Source organism: Copadichromis virginalis, linkage group LG2, assembly GCF_057382275.1.
Source record: "Copadichromis virginalis isolate Kocher_CV1m ecotype Utaka linkage group LG2, C_Virginalis_male_GT1.1, whole genome shotgun sequence".
NCBI lineage: Eukaryota > Metazoa > Chordata > Actinopteri > Cichliformes > Cichlidae > Copadichromis > Copadichromis virginalis.
In genome coordinates this window covers 36,242,550-36,266,557 of record NC_140619.1, presented here as the reverse complement: position 1 = coordinate 36,266,557, position 24,008 = coordinate 36,242,550, and the positions used below count along the sequence as shown (strand labels likewise).

Sequence of the window (24,008 nt, the reverse complement as noted above, 5' to 3'; positions counted from 1 at the left end):
GCTATGGCCATGCTCAGAGTGTCTTCCTACCGCAAGCTGTTTGAGGACGACAGCTGGAGACGAAACGGAGGGTTGAACGTGCGGTGTGCGGGGCAATACCGGGCCTCTGTCAGGTCAGTGTGGGTTTTGCTTACCACTTTTAAGATATTAAGGTGTACAAACATGTCCACCAGTTTGTCTGTGAGGGGTATGGCATTTTAACCTGAAAAATGTTATAGATGAAATACATGAATGAGATTTCATTTAAAAGGGTAACATCTGAAATTTTCCCCTTATGATTAAAACATAGTGTACTGCTTTACATGTCAAAGGTTTCCCGGTGGATGCTGAAGAACCTTAGTGGTTATAATAACATCTTTATTCATCCCAAAGTTGGAAAATTATTTGTTATAGTCCTTAAGAATGAAGTTAAATACAAAAACGATGTATGACATGTACGTTGAAATTGGCCTCCCCATGACTGACTGTGAGGTTGTCAGCAAATAAGCAGAGATTAGGTTATCTGACAGATTGGTCAGATGTAATAATGTCACTATCAGTCGAGTGCTTTTTCCAGAATTCAGGACAAAATTACAATTTTATTTCTGCGGCCAGTCTCACACTTGTGGTCATAGCAGCTAGCCTAACAGTAGTAAATGATGAAAGCCATACGTTATATATTTGAGTAGCTGGTCTAAATGTTAGGCTGTGTATTATTTGTTTTGGGTTTTTGTAAAAAAACAGACAAAAAAACAAACCCTACACTAATAGAGAGAAACCCCAACAATCCAACAACCTTGGTGACAGCGGGAAGGAAAAACTCCCTTTTAACAGGAAGAAACCTCTGGCAGGACCAGGCTCAGAGAGCTCAAGCATTAGCTGCAACTAGTTGGGGGTGAGGGGAGGAAGGCGAAACAAAATAAATTGTGGCGATCGTGGCTCAAGAGTTGGGAGTTTGCCTTGTAATTGGAAGGTTGCCGGTTCGAGCCCCGGCTTGGACAGTCTCGGTCGTTGTGTCCTTGGGCAAGACACTTCACCCGTTGCCTAGTGGTGGTCGTCAGAGGGCCCGGTGGCGCCAGTGTTCGGCAGCCTCGCCTCTGTCAGTGCGCCCCAGGGTGGCTGTGGCTACAATGTAGCTGCCATCACCAGTGTGTGAATGACAGGTTGTGTAAAGCGCTTTGGGGTCCTTAGGGACTAGAAAAGCGCTATACAAATACAGGCCATTTTTAAATGCAGAGTGGTGTGTAAATGAATAGTAATTGGGGGGGAAAAAAGGTGAGTGAAGAAGAAATACTCTGTGCATTGTGGGAAGCCCCTAGAAGCCCAAGTTCTATCTCAGCGTAACGAAGGGAGGAGCCATATTCATCATATTCATTTTCACCTAAAACTAGTGCAATGTGTTAACTTCATTGACCTTAATTTGCAACATAAAAATTTGAAATTTTTGGGAAAAAAGTCCTGTAATATGGTCTAATAACACTCTGAAATAACATAAGTTAGAAGTTAGAACAGGATATAGTAAAAATGAGATATAAGATGACATTTTGATGAGAGAAAATGTATATGGGCTAAAATCTGACATCTGGGTATGACTTGAACCTGTCTCTAGGTAATATTAATTAAGCTGTAAACTGTAATCTCATCAACAATTATAACTTCAGAGGTTTGTGGTCTGAGACAAATTTGAAAATTCCCAAAACACCGATGTGTCAAAATGTGCTTAACAACCTAAAATGCATGTCTACATACAGCAATCAATGCATAATAGGTAGGTAAAGTAATCAGCACTGAGGTACCAACAACTGGTAGTGACAAATGTCTTCAGCGCACAGACGCCATCACAGGGTGCAATCTTTATTTGCTGTGACGTCAAACGCAGTCGAGCATTTCAAGCACAAGAGCAGAGACTACACACCTCTGCCAAGACTGAAAATTCCCTTCGCACCATGCATGAGCGGAGTCCCTTTATCCAGAATCAAGAGATTGGTTTGTGATATAGATAGAAGTTGGTGTTCCTTATCATCATCATCATCATCATCATCATCATCATCATCATCATCATCATCATCATTTTTTTAAGAGTTGACTGTTACCCTGTGTTGGTGAAGAACAGTGAAGAATCCTTCCATGAATTCCTGCATCCAGATCCAGACTGACTCCCAAACATGAGCACCTCGAAGCCTGACCTCTCTTAAATGTATCATGCAAATCCAGAATTATGAGTAAACCTGCTAAGAAATGGACAAACTGAACCAATAACTCCATGATGTCATGTTTACAGTGAAGTATATTCAGTCTGGATAAATGCCTTGTTTGGATGCCCACGAAAAACATCTCATATATGAAGTGAGAGCAATATATGACATAACATACAACACAGAAAAATGAAAGAAACACCAACAAAAGAGAACCAAAAATCACAAAATTAGCAACATTTCAGCCTTACAAAATAAAATGAAATGGAAGAAAATGAGCAGGGATAAACTTGATGAAGCCTCTCTGTATGTGTTTAATTTATTTTTCTAAAACCTTTAAAAATATTGAGTCGAGTCTTTGGTGCTTTGTGCCTTTTCTCAGGGCTGCTGCTGTTGATGACTGTGATAAGCTAGACTTTGCAGCTGCCAGGGCTCAGAACAAAGAAGGTCTGGACCAGTTTGTCCAGGACCGCACCGTCATTGCTGCCCTCAATGACCGCCTGGTCAGGCTGATTGAGCTGGTGAGGACAAACACTGTAACTGCTGCCTCTCTGCTGGTTTCTTCTGTGTATACCTCACGCTATTTAAACCTGCGCCCTTTAGGCTCGTTGTTTTGAGGACGACAATGAGTCTCTTGAATGTCAGATCACTGAGTTGGAGGAAGAGCTGAACAATCGCCAGGCCTCTTCCAGCATCACCTCCACTGTGGCGGTGCCCGACCACAGCCTGGACGCTGTGGTGGAAAGACTGGGCAAGCAGAGGGTATGTGCTGTTGGGTGTGTCTGCTGCATGTCTCTCCGTGCGATGGCATGCCTAAATGAGGTTTTCTCATATCAGTCCGCAAGCACGTCTCACGTCATGACATCAGCCGGATCACACTTTGCATAATTGTGGGCAGGTCTGATTTACAACCTTGTCAAGATCCATCAGTATCTGGCTGTTTCTCACCACAGGATGGGATTCTGAATGACACACAGGAGCTGCAGAAAGAGCTCAAGCTCCTGAAGAAAGACTATGAGAAGGCGTCGCAGCAGAGGATCTTCGTCCGGCAGGAACAACAAGATGTGGCTGAGGTAATTGTATTTGGCAAGTATTCTGTTGGTATGCATGGAAATCCCATTGCTGCTTCAGAAAAATGGTCAGGAGGGAACTCTACTCTGCTCGACAAATAAAGAATAATCTGTGCTTTTTTTCTTTTTTAAGGACTATAAATTTATTTGAAGATTTGGTTATAACAGTAGGTTCAGTTCCAAAAAGCTAAGAGAGCACAAGCGTAGTAAAATTCAGGGTCACATCAGAGTCAACCATCCATTAATATAACCACTCAAATAATGACGTCCTTATTTGAGTGGTTATATTAATGGATGGTTGATGATCGAAGGGAGTCAGCTGGGGATTGAGCATCAGACCAAGAGGCCTCCTAGATGAGGAGGAGACCCTGAGGAAGACCCAGGACACACCGGAGAGATCACGTTTCGTAGCTTGATGCGTCGGTGTCCCCCAAGAAGAGCTGGCCTCTGCTTTGACTGCTGTCCCCATTTCACCGACCACGCGAGACGCAAAAAAAAAAAGGATGGATGGTGATCATAGGCCCAAACACAAACGTCAGGATTCCCCACAGGGTCGTGTCATCTAGTCTGTCAAGGCTACAATTTCACTTGAAGTAAAATTATTTAGTTAGAGCTCAACTCTTAACTGAATTTACTACTGTTGATCAAAACTCACAAAACAGAGGCCATTGTATACTAAAATTACATTTTGCAAATGTGAAACCTCAAGCAGTAAAGTTTATAATGTATAAAACTGCCCTTTAAATAAGTTTGGTGGCTGTGTCTACTTAAATATATTAGTATTAAATCACTTACTTAAAACTTGAGTATGAACCGAAGCATTTTCTCTCTGATCTGACCGTGTTGCGATAATATACTTTGAGCACTAGATGGCAGGGCTGTCAAGCATCTTCACTTCCCACTCCATCCAGCTGACACCTGGCACAGCTGCTCCTCTGTAGTGCTGCCCAGTGGGTTTTGATCACCAGCAGTCACACAGTCGGGGCTGGTGGCCCACTGCAACCTGAGCCACCAAACTTTTCTTCCCTCGCACATGCCAGAGACCATCGTTTCCTTTCCAGAACCAGGCCAGATGCGAGGGAGGCTTTCATTTGTGCCTCACAGATGTAACGCAGGCTGTGATATGGTGCCGTAATGTTCCTGCTGGCTCTGTTCTGCAGTTCTGAATTGGAAGCAGCTGCAGGGACAAGACTTGGTGGGAAATCAGCAGGGAGGTAGAGGAAGAGCAGAGATGCGGAGGAGAAGAGTGAATACTACACAGATCGGCCCACAACAAGCTGCATCTTTGTCAGCATAACGTCAAAAAGCCACATTTGGTTTGTTTTAGAGCATACCGCTGGCTTTTGTGTGGTTTCTATCCTACTCCATCATCAAGGATTGCACATTTCACCTCATTTTGATTTTCTGTGGCTACAGAAAAACAGAGTGAGTCTGAGTGGATGAATTAATTTAGCATATATGGAGTTTAGATTCATTTAAAGGTAAAAACAAGGTCAGAATTACATTAGAAGACTTTCTTTTGGTCAGAATTTCAGCTGGTTTTAATCCTCATTGGGATAAAAATAAACAGATAAATGGAGAGCACTAATCAATATTTTTATATTAAACATGTCAACAATAATACATGTGACAAGGCACCACTCATGGTGAAGACTTAAAGCTCCAACTCTTCTGCAGTTCAAATGGGAAACTGGAATCAAATTTAAATGACTGAATTTTTCCTGGTTGTTGGTGTCAGATGGCCTCGTCTGATCTATTAGGAACCATGCTTAGGGTTTACAGAGAGTAGTACAAAAAAATATATCCAATGAGCAGCGTTTCTCTGGCAGAAAATGCCTTGTTGACATCAGAGATCTGAAGGGACTGGCCTAGATGCTTTGGGGTAGCAGGAATGCAGCAGTAACTCAAATAACCACTGGTTAAAAGCAAGGTATACAGAAAAGCATCTCTGAAGGCACAACACATCAAATCGTGAAGCAGATGGGCAACAGCAGAAGAAAAGCACACTGGGTATCACTCCTGTCAGCTAAAACAGGATATGGAGGCTACAATTCACACAGGCTCACCAAAATTGGGCTATATAAGGTTGGAAAACTTTCCCTGGTCCGATGAGTCTCAAGTTCTGCTCCAACTTTTGGATCGTAGGGTCTGATTTGTTGTAAACCAAATGAAAGTGTGGACCCATCCTGTTGGTTCAGGCTGATGGTGATGGTGTAGGGAATATTTTAACGTGAGCATCTTTGAAATGCTACATGAGTTTTGTATTTGATAACAAACCATGTCACAAAGCTCAACCCATCAATAACTGGCTTCTTAAACATGTTAATGAATCCATTGTACTTAAATGGTCTACATGTTCCCAGATCTCAATCCAATCCAGTAAAGCTGACAAATTTGCAACAGCTGTGTGACGCTATCATGTCAACAAACATGTGTAAGACACTTAAATTTGACCCAACATGCTTTTCCTTATTGTCTGTTATACAGTATTTTCAGGTTGAGAAAGTCAGTTGGAGCTAAAATTGCTACATAAACAGAAACGGCTTATTTTGAACAGTGAATCATGCAAAGCTACCCTAGAATTAAACTATGGAGCTGGAAATGGCAACTTGAGTAAAAGAAGTCTGTGACTGTGTGTGAACACTATGGAGCAACTACACAAACTACAACAGGTTTTTCTCCAGCTCAGAGAGTTCAGCAGCAGCAGCCAGTCTGTTTAATCTGCTGCAGTACATCACTGACCCTGCCACCCTCACAGCAGGAATCCACAACTTTACCACCAAACTCTTTCTTCCTAAATGTAAAAGCAGGCACAAACAGTAATTGCATTCAACACCAATTAATCCAGTTCTTTAAAAAGAGTAGACGAATTCAGAACCCCTGCCGGCAAATAGATTGGGTGACAAGGCTTTTGTGTCTAGTTAGCCTCCTTCTCATCTTCCTCCTCCTCCTCCTCCCTTTTCCTCTGCATTGCGGCGTGTAGTTGCTGTTCAGTGACAGAGTGGCTGGTGCTGATTGTTCTCAAAATTGGTCTTCAGGGTGGAAACAACTTCATGTTTTTTCCACCTGTGGTTTGATTTAGTTTGCAAACTGCAGAGCACTCCTCAGACACTTCCAGAAATTAAGTTCAACTTCTCTGTTAACTTTACTTTCTTTTAACAGGAAGTGGATGCTGTGACAGCAGAGTGTTTGGCTCTGAGGGAGCAAGTGACTATCTACGAGGAGCAGCTGGCCAGCATGGAGACCCTGCACAGGACGGTGAGAAAAAGGGAGTTTGTAGCTGCAGGCTGATGAAACAGGAACAGTTTATAGTCACAGAAATGGCTCAAAATGTAGCACTTAGGTCAGACAGGAGTGTTGGAGGAATGCCCAGATCTGTGTTGACAAACGCAGCTCCTCGCGACCTTGGTCACCTTGCTGAAGAGTTGTAACCAGAAACGGCCACAACAACAGAAAAATATGAGCAGAGCATTCAATTCTAGATTCATAAAATCGCTTTTTTTAAGGGCTTTGTACTAAATGCAGTCGTTACTAGTCTTTTAATGGGAAGGAAGGTGTTTTTGGACTGTTACACTTTTAAATTTTACCTCAGGGGTTAAAGTGGGATTTGTTTAAGTGGTGGTGGAACTTAAAGATGGGCTGTTGAAAACAATTACTTGAAATAAGTCATCAAGTGATCAGCTGCTACTCTGGTACTCGCTGTTTTTTGTTGATTTACCCAGCTGAATTCAACAAGATATAAGCAGATATTTCATGAACTATATTCCTCATTTCCCAACACATAGACATTATAAACCTAGTATAAAAGTTGTAATTCAGTGACTGAATCCGATCAGCATTTAAATATAACTTGATGTTTGCTATCTTTGATGTAACTTCACATTGTCCATGAACGACACAGCCTGCTCTGTATGAGTCCAACATGGCATCAGTTACTGTAAACTTCACCACAATACTGCAAACTAATCGGTATAGCATGCACGAAACTGTTAGTAGATCCACAGTATCCTCATGCAAAGTTTGAACATCATAAATTGAGTGTTTTGCAAAAATATTTTCCAAAAACATAATGCAAGAACACATAGATCATATACCTGATTTAAAAACTTTAAAATGAGTCACATGTAAGATTTAAATTTTCTGTAGAGCACCGACTGCCACTTTGCATCTGCACCATGAACAGATCACAGGAATGTGTTAATTGATATGTGAATGTGCCAAAAATTGATTGTCTGTATTTAAGCTGTTTACTTCTTGACCTGTAATGTATCAAAAACATCCCTCTCCTGAATGGTATAAATTCATTTTTGAGGCAGATCAAACATTTCTGTCTCAAGGCAAAAGCTACAGTCAGTGTTTGGCAGAGTAACTTTTATATTTAGTTTATTTATCGAGGTAAAAAGTCTCTGTGAGATAAAAACAGTAATAGGCACCAACCTGCAGATTTAATTCCTCATTGATCGAAGATGCAGGAACACCTTCCCACTGTTCTGGGCATTTTACAGCAAACAAACAGGATGTGATTGAATTGCAGACTTTCAGTTAAAACCAAAATATTGCAAAAACATTTGATGAATTACAACCAATTTAATACACAAATATAAAATCACAAAAAAAGCATGTTATTGTCCAAAAACAGTCCTGTGAAAAAGAGAGTTTTTACTGGAGTCCTGTGTAGAACCGAGTACACTTAGCGCTTCACGAGCTTTAGCAACAACAACTTAAAGTAATTGTTTTCTGTGTGATTTTATCAGTCTCTCACATCGTTGTGGAGGAATTTTGGCCCACTCTTCTTTATAAAACTGCAAAGGTTTCACCATAGTGTTTCAATCAGGTCGAGGTCAGATCTGAGAATAATAAAAAATATGCCCATATTTTCATATCTGCATGGTAAATATGAAAGAACAACCAACTCTGGGGTTGTTAAGCATAACAAGTGGAAACAGGAGATTGAAGCTGACAAAATCTGCTTTCTGCCGAAGCTCACTTGCTGAAACATCAGTGTAAGAATTCACTGGTTTATAAAGGATTTTGTGCTAGTATCAGATTGTCATTTTATCTTCGAACTCTTGAACATGCCCCACAAAATAAAATGTATTAAGTAGCTTCTCTGCACTCAAACAAATTTTTCAACTACTCCTTTAAAAAAAGCACATGCTTGCAGCCATATTCTGTACATATCCACACACACCCCCAGCCCTCTGCACCTTCTACAATTTTCTCCACCTCACCAGGAGATGACAGGCGCACCCCGGTATCAGATCTAGAGGCTGCAGGCAGAGAGAGAGAGAGGGAGGCAGCTGAAGCAGGAGCAGCTCCATCACTCTGTGTTTTTCCTCTGCAAAGCCGGACCGCGCGGCATTTAACACACTCCCTCTGGGACACGCTCGATAACTCCCCGTCCGGGAAATGCGGCTGAATACCAAATGAAAACAGAAGTTCCCTTTGTTTTATTAACTGTTGTTATTATCGGCACTTCCAGATACCCCACATTCCCCTGAGAAATCGGCAGCCATGTCGTTATGTAGGTGCAGGGAAGAGGAGAAAAATGTTAGTCTGCCACTGCAGCTCTGTAGCAGTTCATTTTCTTTGTAACTGATGTGAGGCTGCAGACATGCATGTTGAGGCCTTTGGTCTCTGTGTGTTTGTAGCAGACAGAAAATTTACCTGAGTATACTTTTACTGCACAACACACTTGTTCCTCAGTTTTTTCTTTTACTGTTGTAGGGGTGAGCTATATCTGAAATACACTAGGCATCTATGGATATAATAAACATACATATGTGTACTAATTAATAATGCTGACACATTTTCATCAATAAAGACAAGGCTCAATTTTAAAATGTAATGCAAGAAGTCAGAGCATTGGTGGTTTGGTGTAATTGTAGCAAACATAAGGTCATATTGACCATCCATCTATACAAGTAATCACATTACTCCTGTATTTCTAATCATTTTAGACTTTTAACATGTTTCTATATAAAATTAGGTGTCTGCCCTAGTGTGCACTTCTTGCAAGAACACTTTGGTTTTGCAGGGTCTTATAGAATCAAACCACATTAAATCAGTCATACAGGTAAATGGACAATGACAGGGACTTACTTTTAGACAGAGATAGTAGCTCTCTACTGCTGGGGCTGTTGAGAAGAGCGCCATCAATAAGCTTATAGAGAGATGAAACTGATATAAGTTCAGCTTATTTGCGTTCACTTCCATAATTTGAAATCCATGATCATCTTTTTTAACTTGACTTTTAACTGCTTGACTTTAAGTCCCAACCATACTTTAATGATTCGTCCTCTCTCGTGTTCACATTTATTAAAATTATTACCAACATAGGACAGTCTTGCCAGGTGGGGTCAGCAAATTTTGGGGGGTGGCCAGTGCCCCCTCTGGCCCCCTCTTTGTAGCGCCCCTGTTCAAACCTCAGGAAGCTTCAGTTCACATGTTCTCCACACCCTTGTGTGGATTTTCTTTGAGATCTGATCTCTCCTGCCACTGGAACAACATGTCAAGTTATTACTTATTACCAGGGCACTCCTGCAAATAAGATTCTTAATATCAAAGGGTTTATGGAAGCTTGTTGCCACCACTGTTGTTTTGGTTTGTTTTTTCCAGAAGTTTGAATTAGGTGAAATTTTCCTTGCTTAAAAAATGTTTTAGAAAATATGTATTTGTACACAATGTTCATTAATATTGCGTTCACTAAGAACAAATAGATCTAAGTGTAATGTTGCAGTAGTCTAAATTTCATACAACTACCTCCCAAAATGACCTGTCATACCTCAAAATCATTGTGAAGTTAGATGAGGCTGCTTCTTTGTCCTTTGCATGATCGATATAAAACCTGTGCTTGTTCATGTTTCATCGTAGATATCCTAAAAGCTCAGACCACCTCTCAGTCAAAGGACAAAAGTTGAGACAGAGTTGATTTGGACACGTATGAAGAAGAGATACTGGGTATGCTGGGAGAAGGATGTGGGAAAAATATAGCTGCCAGACAAAGAAAGAGAAAAGTTATAGATGATGATTGTGGATGTATTAGGAAATATTAGGAGCTGAATTATGAAGAAGTAAAGTAAAGTGCAAGTCTATTAAAACTGACATTAAGAACAGTGTAATAAATAAATGTGTGTTGTTACATTCTTGTGTATTTGTATGTGTTTCGTGTATGAGCAGACAGTGGAGGATATGCTGGAGCCCAACGAAGGGATCACCCGGGCAGCAGTGATTAAATTTGGCAGCCCTGACATTGCTCCGGCTTTGGATGTAAAAAAGTACTACTGCCAACTGGCTGAGACACTCCAGGTACAACACAGAGTACATAACACACAAAACCCACAGAGAACCACACCAATACCATGCACCGGACGATCCGAGGGCCTGCGCTAAGGCCCAGTTATTAACTGTGAATCATGTGTAGAGCCCCAAAATGAAAACACGGAGTCAGAAATGAACATAATGGTGGTTTACAGGGAAAAACATGTATTCAATACATTACTGAGCCATATAATAACAAACAAACAAGAAAATAACGTATGTACACCACTGTTAACAGCTGCTAATTCTCCAGCTGTTAAAAAATCATTGTGAGAAATATAACAAAGTGGGTCTCATTAGATGAAAAAAAAGCATGTGAAAATATGATAAATAAGCATTCATGGCTTCACAGGCTGGATTCAGACAGACATCGGTTGCGATCTTTCAGTGGCTCTCAAACTGTGGGTCATACAGTCACTACATTTTGAGACTGTACTACAAAAGCAAGTTTTGTTGAATGAACTAAAAAACATAATAAATGAGTTTGTTAATGCTATCGTGTTGACCGAGTTTCACAAAAGTTAAACCTTGTTCCTTTAAAACTTGTCGGGTAAATGGGAACAAGCCCTTTTTTGTTTTTTCTTCATATCTGGGATATGCCACAAAAGGTTTGCAGAGCCACCGGTGAGCACACATGGAAACACACATCACAGCTGCTTGAGCGTTTTATGATCTCATGATCTCAGAAAACTAAACAGTTGTCATTATTTTTTTTATTTTTTTGGCCATGCATCCTAAACAGGGCACAAACGCTTCCAACAGAAATCGATCTTGTGTGGTTTTAATTTCACTTGATGATATGCTCTCCAGCTAGCCAGCCAACCTGTGCTGAGTGATTTCGTGACAGGATAAAGTAATGTGTTACAATCTCACTGTGTGTATTGGCCGGACCATGCCATGGAACGAAGTAATGTGAACAATAAGGTTGTGTTACTGGGTTGTTTTTTAATACTTCTAAGTTCCTTCTGCGGTTTATATATTGGTGCAGGTCGTTCACTTCCTGTGGGTTATTTCATTATTCTTGAACTGCTTCTATTTAAATAAGAGATCTGAGTACTTTCACTTTTGACACTCTCTCCAGTGACCAGTTCCTCATCCTCTTTACGATTAACTCCAATATTCTCACCGCACCACCCTCCCTCTGTCCCTCTCAGCTTTCACAAATCACACAACGAGGCTCCCACTTGTTTTCTTTACCTCTTAACACAACATTGGGGAAGAACTTGGAAATCAGAGGTGCTGTTCTGGACCCGAACAGAATGTCTTTGTCCACCTGTGTGTGTGTGTGTGTGTGTGTGTGTGTGTGTGTCTTGCAGCATCGAGGTACTGCACTGGGGTCAGACTGTAGCTCCGGTGGGTCTGACCCTCTCTGAGGTGAGGATGTCTGCCTGGTTCAGAGGTCAGGGCTGCAATCAGACTGCAGGCCGCCTTCCCAGGCTCCTTAGCTGCACTGAAGTGGACACTGGTGTTTGTGTGCATTTAATATGGAGACATGACTAAGGGATATCTGCCTGTCTACGTGTGTTTCTTGTTCTTTAAAACGCCATCTATTTACTCTCTCCCTCCCACTCAGGCTCTTGCCTCGCCAGCTGGACACCGTCCTGTCTGTGCCTGGCCTCGATTACGAGACGCAATTGTCTCGATGCTAAAATGATTGCTATTGGTTGTGAGCAGTAATGGTGATTGCTGGCGGACTCCTACACACCTGTGCGCCCTCAATGTTTTGGCTAATCATGAAACTGGTGTACGCAAGGAGAGCTAGTATGAGAGACTCTGATTGCTCCCCCTGCCAAAGTGCACTTAATTACTCAAAAAGATCCCAGCAGCACTGACTTCTCATCTTGTGTCTCTTCAGTATGAGTGCGGTGCAGCCTCCTCTGCTGTGGTCCACAGTGGCGACGGAAAGGAAGTGGAAGTGGGAGGAACTGGAGGGTCAACGGTCAAAGACTTGACAAAGATAAAGGACGCCGGTGAGATAAAGATGCTGGTGAGTGTTCTCCCCCTGCCCTTTCTTTAAAGAGTTAGTTGAGCCAAATTACACAAAGCACATACGCTTAGCATAGTTTGTTTGGAGTAAACTTGAGCTTTACATCAGGGCAGGGCGTTTTGGTTGCATTTGCCAAGCTTTTAAGTTCTTCTGAACTTCTTGCACGAAAAGGAAGCTAGTTGATCCAAAAAAGGAAAAAAAAAAAAGATTTACCCATTTTATGTACGCCTACAGCAACTTATATCTGGAACAAACAGTCACAATTAAAGCCAAAAGATCATTTGCAGTTTATAGTGTAATAGAGCATAACATTATGTGATTGTTATGTTTCATATCTTTGTTTTGGCCACATATATTTGGAAACCAGACCATGATGAACATTCTTTATGAATGAATTATATATTAAATAACGCAGTGAATTGTTCTTCAACATATGCTTTTGTTTGCCACTAAGACATGGCCTGAAACAACTCATGTTAGGGAAACCATCCAGCATCATACAGTAAGTTCTACAAGTAAGTGTAACAAGAATCACCCCCCTGCTTCTTTTCATAAGTAAACAAGTGTGAGGAGAGCAGATATGACATGTTTAATATTTTCCCGGCTGAAATCATACCAGACACAACACACGCAAACGGGGTCAATTTTATCCTTTTTATACATATACCTCTGATCTGCTTTCATATCAAAAACATGTGAAACAGTAAGTACCAAGTTCAACATTTGCAAACCACCTTTAGCAACGTGGACAAAAAGTAACTGTTTTTTAAGTGACTATATCAGTGTCATCGTCATTGCTGTGGAGGAACTCCTCAGTGTTGCTTTGGTTTATTGAGATGTGCATGAATTAGTTTATGTACAGCTTTTTTTAGGTCCCACCACAGCATTTTAATTGGGTTGAAGTTTAACTGTGTAGCTCTGTTGTAGATTTGCTGGTGTGATTGGGATCATTGTCCTGTTGTGTGACATAGTTTCAGCCAAGCTTGAGCTGTAGGAACGTTGTCCTCGCAACGTGGATGAAGAAAAAACCCCAATGATCACCTCTCAGAGTGACATCTGATAGGCCGTGTTTGGTTTCAGGTGAAATATGGAACTGTGGGTTATCCTCGGAGATTTCCACTTCGGTTTTGTCTGTCCGTTTTTTCAGTAGATCTGTGGTTTGCTTAGACGAATCTTTGCAAATCTAAACTGTGCTGCCATGTTGTTTCAGAGTGAACAGGCTTTCTTTTTGAAGTTTCTTTGAGTATTTCACAGTCTGACTTTGAGGTGAATTTGCTGGGAACATTCCAGGATTGTGTTAACACAACGTTTGTCTCCAGACCAGGAAACTGCACAAACTTTTGCTTTATAGAGGCGGTCACATTTGGTGACGATCAGTAAATTAAATAATATATGATTAGCCGCACCTGGCTACTACTTACCCTCCTGATATGGAAGCACTAAAGGTGTACTGAACAGTACTGTGAAAGAGTCCTGTAAAAACTTTTCTCTTTCTTCATGACGCTATGAGAGTGATAAAATCTTCTCATGTAACTCTTGGCATGAAAATTATTATTTTTTTGGGTTTTTTTTTTAAATGTTTTGAGCTCCACAATCAACACTCACTTGACTTCTGCCTCCACACCTGTGAGAAATATAAAATCAAAACGCTCTGCAGGGCTGCTGATTGCAACAGCCGAATGAGAGAATATTGTTTTTGAGGTGATCAGAGCTTTACACATCATTTAAGTCCTTTAGTTACTGCCTGCTGATAGTGATCTTCCCATAATACATTTTCAACCTCTTTACTGAAAAAGGAAAGGGTTTTAACATCTATCAGCTGGCTCTGTGTCGGTCATCAGCTCCTAAATCAGATGTAATGGTGAAAATGAATGGTTTCCCACAGCAGGCAAAGGGAGTTGAGAGCGGCTGAGTGACAGCAGAGCAACAGTGTGGGAGATCCTGCTGACCAGAGTGTTTACTCTGCGGACGTTTTCAGCAGGAGATGTGAAGAGCTCGACTGCAGCTCACACAGGATTTATTGCTCTCTGTGTCCTCAGTTATATTAAGTACAGTCTTTCAGAGCGCCTGCAGTGTCATAGGCATCTTTATACTTCTCACACACACACTGAGTGGAAAGGAAATGAAGCTTAATTTGTCATCCTGCTAGCAAAAAAAAAATAAATTAAAAGGTGCCAAGGGAGCAAAGAGACTTTGAAGGAAACAGACAACAAAGTGAGACGTGAATGAAAAGACAAACCAGGAAATGGTGACTCAGGTAAAAACACCTCTTATAGTCCACCCTGGTCTTATTAGCATCCGTCAGTGGTCTGACCACAGCTGGCACCCAACCACATCTGTAGCAAACATGGTGGTTTGGTTCTCATTAGTGTGGCTCTACCTTTCAGCTCTTTAAATAAACATCAAGCCTCTGTAACCTCAGCACAAGTCTCCCAACATCATCTACTTTTCTTTAATATTCAGCCTCACTTTTTGCTCTGTCCAGGCTGACGGATGGACAGCACGGCCTGATCTGCTCTGTTTCCTCTTCGTCTGTGATGGATGCCTCGGGTCTGGTTTCTCACTGAGAGACAACATGGCCAAACAAACCGATTGCAGTGAAATCAGGCCTGACACACAAATGTATATAATAGAACAGGCTCTGATGGGTTTATCCGCCACCGCTCGCGTATACATACAAGGCCAGGCTCCACTTATCATGCCAAGGAGAGTAAGTGAGTCACACAGTTTGGGAAGTCTCCATCAGCCTGTGAGTAGTAATCGGGTCGTCTTCTGGTCACATGATCTGGCTGAAAGACGAGCAGGACTGCCTGGATCCCCATCTGGCTGTGACAGCTAATTGTTGAACTTCAGTGATTGCTGTAATTACTCACGGCGGGGGAAGGGATGCTCCTCAGTTAGTTTGTGGTGAAAGTAAAGTAACCTGTTCTGTCTGTGTTTGCTGGGTTAATTTGCATACTTCAGTTGTAGTTAGAGCTCAGTTTAAATCCATGTTTTCAGTTAGTAATGATGAAAAAGTGCCACTGGGACTGATGGGAGTAGCTTTAAATCAGAGGTATGTAGTTGTTAACTAAAATACAAAATTTTGCCCAGTTAATGTCAAGTCAGGAGGCTAAGGAAGTAATTATAATTCCTCCTGAGGGGGGGTCATAATTGTGTGAACCAAATTTCATGGCAGTCTATCCAATAAATCCTCAGATATTTCCTCTTAAAAACGTCAACTTTGTAGTGGTGCTAGAAGAATTGTCGGGGGATCACCAAATTCTGCAGAAGTCGCCATCTGGAATCAATGAATGTCTGTTCAATATGTCATGACAATCTAATATACACTGATCGGCCACTACATATAATATTGTGTAGGTTCGACTCATAGCACCAAAGCAGCTCTGATTGGTCAGGGCATAAACACAGGTCCAGATTTTGATCTGGGGAGTTTGGAGGCCATGGAAAGGTCCCTGGCTCTCTGTCATTTTTGGGGGTTCAATAGACCGTTATGTCCCACTAAGGGAGGTTGCTGCCATCAGGGGGTGATATGGGAGACATGGGTTGTGTGTGTAAAGGTTGGCGGCAATTTTTAGGTGGATGCGAGGTTTCAAAATAACATCCACAGGACATTTTCCAGGAGAAGATCGCATTGTTGAGAGAAAAAATTGTAGTATTCACATCAACTGTCAGTGGTTTTGATTTTTTCACGTTTCCTAATGTCATTAGCAAGGACCCTCCCAAACCTGAATAAAATAAAAACATTTATCTATGATGAAACAACAAGCCAGGTCAGATGCTATGATTTGGAGAATGCCTTACTTGCCAGTGGCTCCTTGGCCTGGCGGGTCGCTCTCATATCATCCAACTGATGCATAACATTCAACTTGTTATGGTGTTGGCTGCCATGTTTATAACTATCGATTTATTTTTAAATATCTAGCAGCAATGGATAAACATTAGCATTCATCTGAGTCCTATTTCTGGCCATCTGACAACTACAAACTGACGACTAACATCTGCTCTTGTTCTTGGCCTCATTTGTTGATAATTTTTCTGAAGTTCAGAAGTGAGACCACAGCCGAAACAATCCCCTTCCATTTGTATCTCTAAAAATGCTTAAATGCCCCACATGTCTATTTCTTCACATTTCCATGTCTCCACATTTTTCTCAGTTTGTAACTCGGCCTCAAAGCAGTCTTCATTTAATGTGAAATGCAGTTTAAGGCTGATAAGAAGGTTGCCATTGACCAAAGGTTGAAGCTCTTTGTTGTCTTACTGAAGTGCTCCTCAGCTGCTGTTCTTGAACTGAACATGAACACGAGGGCACTAAAATGTTGTGGTATGGGATTATTACATTATCGGTAACAAAAGAATTCAATATACAAGCAATTTTGCAGATATATGTTCAATGAATAACTCCTTCTCTTTATTCCTGAAGATTTCAGAGCTACAAAAGGAGCTTGCTGAGCTCGAGAAGCATAACGAGGAATTGGAGGACGAGGTTGAAATGAAGAAGGCTGCATACATGGATGAGATTGCTGATCTAGAGGTATAACAGGGGAATGATTAATGCAGTTGAAACCTATATTCTGTCATTCAACTTCATCCTCTGCTGCTCTGTGTGGGTGTGTGTGTGACATTAGGCGACTATAGATGAAATGAAGTGTCAGAAGGCCAATTTCCAAGAACAGATGAAGGAGCAGTGTGAAGACTATAAGTTTCTGCTCACTCAGAAGATGGCCAGAGACATGGAGATTGCTGCTTACAGGTCAGATGGTTGATGTTTTTAATTATACTTAATAACAGACAACTCTGGCTTCAACATGTGAGTAAAATTAGATAATCTAATCAGTTTCGCATTGTGATAATAGAAGAGAGAACTTAAAAACTAGAAATTAAAAGTTTTGGTTGACCTCAGGGTCAGGCCATGCAATGCTCATCTAACAGCTAAAGCTTGGCTAAAACTGAGTCATGCAACAGGACAATGATCCCATGACTGAAATGGCTAAAAAAAAAAGTCATATAAAAACGCCTTAACAGAGCTGTGGATACACGAATGCCTGCAAATCTCAGTGAACTGAAACAATAACTTAAAGAAGAGAAAAGGGACATTCAGAGAATGATAACATGGTTCTACGTGCTGTTGAATTAGGAAGTGTACTTTGTTTTTCACAGGACTGTAAGTCAGGTTACAGTAGCAGCCTCAGAAGGGTATTCCAGATGTTCCTTTCCTCAGCAGCGTATTCCAGTTCTCTAGCATCCCAAGGCTCTCCCAGTCTAGACAAGATATACAATCTCTCCAGAGATTTCTGGATCTGCTGTAGGGTGTGATCAGAGCTCCGAGCTCCCTCTGGATGTCTGAGCTCCTTACTGTATCTCTGTAATCCCATTTTATATTACGGTGAATTATAGATGCAGTCTAGGCATCCATTACTAGTATGAAGTGATAATGCTCAGATTTACTCTCTTGTTTCAATACTCAAGGTTTTACAACAGTAATCCACAAACCAACCACATCACATCGTGACAATATGTTAATGTTGGATACAGTCTATAATGGAGTCGTATATAAATGGTTGCAATTTTGTATCCGTATAAAGCAACTTGTTACATTGTATATTCGATAGTTATTATTGGACTCTAATGTAATAATAAAACTGATAAAATGGTTCAAATGGTTATGGTAAAATCGAATAATTTAATAGTTTATTAATTGTAATGCATTGCAGTTGATGATTAATTAATTCATAATTGATTTTAAGCATTTTCAATCATAACCAGGTCAGTATTCTGCTTTGTTTTGCAGATCATGTATTTCAGATATTGACTTTATAGCAGTACTTTAATTTAACCTTAAAACTTAAAGCACTATGATGGACTGTAATGTACAAGTGCTTATCCACGCCTCTTTTGCACATTTTAAAATGAAGAGCTTGCATGAATATAAACCTCTGTGCCTTCACGATCCTCATTTCAGGGCTGCGGGTTGTTATTCTTAAGGGAGACCAATAAAATTTTACACACACACACTATGCCACACACACGAGAAGACTTTGGGATGACTTGATTTAATTGTTAGTGAGACTGTCAGTCAAGAGGACAGCCGTGTCTGCTGGAGAAATATTCCAAGAAAAACACTGCATCATTTGATTTCAGTGATTAGTTTGTCATCCCCTGTTAAAGGTGCTGAAGTCATAAAGTCAGCTGCCGTAATATCTGATTGCAGTTAATATCTACAGACTCTGAGGCATACAGTGGATTCTCATCTCTGTGGTAGAGGCTAAAATGAAAACAGATGTCCGCCTCAATGCTCAAAAAGGTGCCACATAATATTTAAACATGTCAGGAGAAATGAGCTGTTCGGGGCAAAGCACATAATGGCCTTGAGACGATTTTATTAAACTGAAATTAGCTCAAAGCTCTGTTTCCATTTGGAATTCTTCAAAGATGAGAAAACCACAAATATCCCAAAATCTTTTTCTAAAAGCTCTACTGTGAGTAATGCAAGGAGTGTTTCCACAAGATCCGGTGTATAAGCCCAGTATTGTCAAGCGCCTCATACAGTGCCACCTGGATATCCGTGATTTCCATTATAAGATATTCCTGAACACAAAAGGCTGACATCACGGGCCAACTGGGTTCACAGGAAATGTGCTGTGGTTTCCTGTGCGCGACCTTGAAGAAGTTTCATGTCATCCCCTCTGTTCATTGAGGTTGTTTAACCATCTGCCATCCTGGTATGTGGAGTGACGCACTTCAGCCATCCCTTCCCGCTGCCACAGGCTTCCTCCTGGTCCTTCCATCACCCATCCAACTGCATCTGACCATCTGACCCCAGGGGGGCCCCCAATGCAGGCCTGAGCTCAGACCCTCAAAATACCTCATTAGAATGGGCAAAGAGGACCTCACACTGACAGCACTATGTGCTGGGCCTCTGCCAGCTCTTCTCCATGCCAGCCTGTTAATGTCAGTTCACCCCCCACCCACTCCGTACACACATTTACAAATTCGCCACAGTTTTAATTCCCTCTCATTACCCAGCAGACTGTCCCAAAGACACACGGGCGATGCCAACTTCTTTCCTTCCTTTCTTCATTTACTATATGTTTTGTCATCCGTGATTAAAGCCATGAATAAGAAATGAAAATGGGGATTGTTTATTCTCTCTGTGCCGTGGCAAACTGTCTGCAAAGAAGACCCTAATGACCCCGGGCTGCCGTTACTGGGTGGCTTATCGCCTGCGAAAGCACCTCAGAGCAGTTTGGGCAGATGCTCCCTACTTTTGCTTACTGCTAATGTGATCCATATTACACTGTAATTCTCTCTACTGTTCTTTGTGGTCTGCTCCTGCTGCTCCATGACGCAGCAACAAGTAGCTCATCTAAGAACAAGATCCTTTATTTACTTTACTATGAGGTTTCGTTTTTATATTACCGATATATCAAATGACTCCCCTCTTCCCCTTTTGAGCTTCTTATTTTGTTTCAGTTTCTCTGCTCTCATCACCTGTGTTGGAGTTATGTAGAAAAAGCATAGAAAAGGTGCTTGTGTGAATGGGTAAAGTTGTATAAAGGGCTTTAAATGCCTATGTACAAAGAAAAGTGCTACAGAGAACTGGTCCATGGCCATGACTGTCATTGCAATAATGGGCTTTTAATGAACTGTTGTTTCTATGAACTGTTGCTTTGCTTGGGTGGAATGATTGTACAAAATATATCTTCAATGACTAAAATGGAATTGGAATTTATTTAGGATTTTTTCAGAATCATACATACAGGCTTAAATATATGCATACACGCTCACTAATATTTGGTTAAATGTCCCAGAGCTTAATGCTACCACCACCATGCCAGACAGTTGGCACTGCAGTCTTTGGCTACGTTCACACTGCAGGCGAAAGCGCATCAAATCCGACTTTTTTTGACCCTCTGCGACCCATCTATCCGATCATGGTCTGACAGTGTGAACAACACAAATCCGATATTTTCAAATCCGATCTGGGTCACTTTCGTATGTGGTGCTGAATCCGATACATATCCGATGTTTTAGAAAGCGACTGCTGTTTGAACGGTCATGTCGCATTAAATCCGTCTTTTACGTCACTGACACAAGACAGACGCCAATTATCAGCGCCCGAGAAGACATCGTGAACGCTTCCTGGCCATCCAGTGTAGATGTCAGTGAAACTGTTGGGAAGACAACGTTGGAGAAACGTGAACATTTTATTTGTACTGTATAATCTGCAGATTCTGACAGAAATCTGCAGCTATCCTTTGAAGCACCGCTCCTCTAAAACAGCAATAAGGATCAATATTAGGTTATTTACATTATTATGTAAATAACAATAACTTAAAGCAAAAATTGGGAAACGTAAAGTCCGAAGTCTTTATATTAACGGCCATCAGTCAAACAATACTGTTGCTCTGGGTCTAAACAGAGCGCGTTGTGTGTGACGTCTTCTTTTGCGCATGCGGCCGCTTTGAGCGTTCACACTAGAGCGCGTTTGCTGTCGCATTTTATTTGTAGTGTGAACGAGCAGACAAAACAATCGGATTTGATCAAAAAATCGGAATTGAGCATCAAGACCTGCAGTGTGAACGTAGCCTTAGATTTGAAAGCCTCGCCTTTACTTCTACGACTCTTGTCATTGTGGCCAAATTTGCCTTGTCTAAACATAAAATCTTTCTGCAGGAAAAACATTTTTTCCTGCAGAAAGATTTTGGCTAGTTCTTGTGGGAAGCTGCTAATTTCAGTCAAGCTTGAAGATGCTGATTTTGGAGCATGGGCTTCAATCTGGTTTTGTACCCTCTCAATTCATGATGATCTAAAACTCACATCACTGTAGACAGTAATGCAGTTTCCAGTTCATGGCAGGCTTGAGCTTTAGTGGTTCTTAGGCTGTTTTTAATCATGCTAACCACTTTCCTCTCATCTAACAGTCTTCCTGTCTTCTGCCTGTCTCACATTGACTTCACCCTTTTTGTGTATACAGTCAATGCAGTCGATATTATCCTCAGAGATGAAAAACAGTGTTCAACTTATATCCACATTAAATCCACTCAAGTGGAGAAAACCATGACTTCAAATTCTGACGGTACTCTATATGCTAGTTGTGGAACTGGCGATAATATGTCATGTTATATGAGAATAACATAAAATGATGGGCGAAAGTCCTGGGTCACCACAGCAGCTGCTCAGCCATGGAAACGCTTAACACAAAGTTCCCGGTGCACAGTTTGTGTGCTGATGTTAGTGATGGAGGACGTTTGGAGCTCTACAGTTACTGAGTCAGCAGAGCAGTGAAGGCGTTTGTGCATCATGCCCCCTCAGCACTTGACGATCCTGCTTCTGTTTTCTTGTCAGCTACTTTGGTCTGAGTGCCTATGTTTCCTAACGTCCTCCGCTTTGCAATCACTTGCAGTTGATGATGAAATATCTAAAAGGAACAAATTTCACAAACTGACTTGTTGCAAAAGGAACTTCCTGTTTAGCGAGCTCATTTGAACTGCTTGATCTTTCACAAACGCTTGTACAGTCTGCCTGCATGGCTAGGTGTTCGATTTTAAACAAGAAGTACCTTAGCTTATTTGTGTAAACTCTTTTTAGGCTTTTATTAAGGTTAAGCATGTTATTAAATGAGTGATGAGCTGTTTACTTGGCTTGTCCAAACTAATTGAGTAACTGAGAAAATAATGTTCTACTCTGGATCTGCCAATATATGACTAATTAGTGAATGCCGTTCCTGCTTCTGTGAGTTATAACCTGTGTGTTGTGTTTTTATGTGCTTCTGTTGTTCAGGAGTCTTGTGGAGGAAGAGGAGGAGAGACTGTGCAGCCTGTGACTTAAGCCTGAGCAGTCAGATCGGCTGTCCTGACTGTGGTTGTGCTCCCCAACACAGACAAAAGACAAACGCGTAAAAACAGACCCCATTTCTGCACTTCGATGAAGCTTAACGCAACGATTCGGCAATTTGAGCAGACGTAAACTTAGTATGACAGATTAATGCTGTCTGGAGGCCTACAGTAAGCCGGGCCATTGATTACAGGTTTCTGGCAGATGACCCTGATACTCCAAGAAAGATGGAGCTGTCTAAAACTGGTGGGGGCTGTGGGATGAGTGTGTATCCGTGCAGCGTCTGGAAGGGATATTTCGTTAAGTGGGGTTTTATCTTTACCAGCTCTCTGATATGACTCATAAATGCTTTGTCCCCTCTTTGTTGAACAAGACTGACACGCAATCGCAGATAAACACACACACGCACACACCCTCAACTGTGCGGCTCCGCGGAGTCATTCCCGCTCTGATATCACCTCGTCCATCACTCAGCCTCTGTCTGGCTCTTAACCTTCGACCCCGTCACTGTTAACAAAGACAATGACGGCTCTCTCTTTGGTAACTAAAAGCGTTTCGCCTTCCCTTTGCTTTTTCAGCCATACATTTGAGTTGGTTTTGACGGCCGAGAGTCCAGCGTGCTGTGTTTGCTTTTCAAATGGTTCATGAAGTTGTTTTTCTGCAGCTCTTTCAAAATGAGCACCTGGATCTTTCCACAAGAAAAACTCTGTGTGATTAATCATTGCTTCTTTCAAAAGCAGTGTCCCAATTTACTGTCATTTCGGAAATAAGCATTCGGTAATACATTCCCTAGTAATCTTTTCCTTATTTTCTACACAATGTTAAAGCCGTCTGCGATAAATCATTTTTGGTTGCTGCCTCTGCACAAGCATCAAAATGTACTTTAGATTTAAATTGATTAAAACTAGTTGCTTGAGAGATCAACCCACGGTGTGTGATTTCTTTTGTTAAAACTCCTGGTTCATGAGAACCCCTTGTGAATCCTCAGGCTTAAGACTTTCTCCCATACTGTAGAGCAGAGTGATTTATGTTCAGTGAACCTTCTTCCATTCATCTTCATGCTTAACGTGAGATTTGCACATTCCCAGCAATTAGGGATCTCAAAGGCTTGTTAGCTCTGCCACAAAGATGAAAAATGCTGCTAATAACTGATCAGATAAGATTAGCCACACTCCATGAACTTGAGCTCAGTGACTGGGGAAGTGGTTGTGTGGCATCGGTGACTTCTTTAAATGCCCCGACATGAAGAATGGATGGCTCAGAAAGGGTTTTCTCAGAGAATAGGAAATGGAGGGTTTTTCTTTCTTTCTAATATTTAAAGCTTAACAACGTCCCAGTGCTTCCAAAATATTCCTCATACTAAAAATGTAGCAGGAACTGCACCCTAACATGCCGTATTTTAGGAAAGTCACCCTCTTTCCTGGTCTTGTGCATTGTTGCTATGTACAGGAAAAGTGATGCTGTACACATCCTTACCCATTTCCTCACACAGAACGACCACCGTTAGTGATTATGGAGTAATTTTCCTCCTGAAATGTAGAGCCAGGACGACAGATGTAAAAAAATGGGACTTTGGGGAAAATTTATTGAAAAGTAGTTCCATGTGCAAACATTGTGTCA

At 41.3% G+C, this 24,008-nt stretch overlaps 1 protein-coding gene across 2 annotated transcripts; it reads left to right on the top strand.

Moving 5' to 3' along the window:
* Positions 1-3: 3 nt before the first annotated feature.
* Positions 4-23,301, top strand: vimr2 (vimentin-related 2). 2 transcript variants are annotated; one of them, XM_085466591.1, is made up of 10 exons: positions 4-113; positions 2,557-2,695; positions 2,778-2,936; positions 3,128-3,247; positions 6,407-6,502; positions 10,424-10,552; positions 12,420-12,551; positions 16,975-17,085; positions 17,180-17,304; positions 22,335-23,301. In XM_085466591.1, exons 1-10 carry the CDS (start codon positions 4-6, stop codon positions 22,375-22,377), a joined length of 1,164 nt encoding a protein of 387 aa, XP_085322717.1. In that variant the 3' UTR covers positions 22,378-23,301. The 2 variants fall into 2 exon arrangements, with proteins under 2 accessions (XP_085322717.1, XP_085322709.1); XM_085466583.1 differs by having other exon boundaries at positions 4-119.
* The last annotated feature ends 707 nt before the right edge of the window (positions 23,302-24,008 follow it).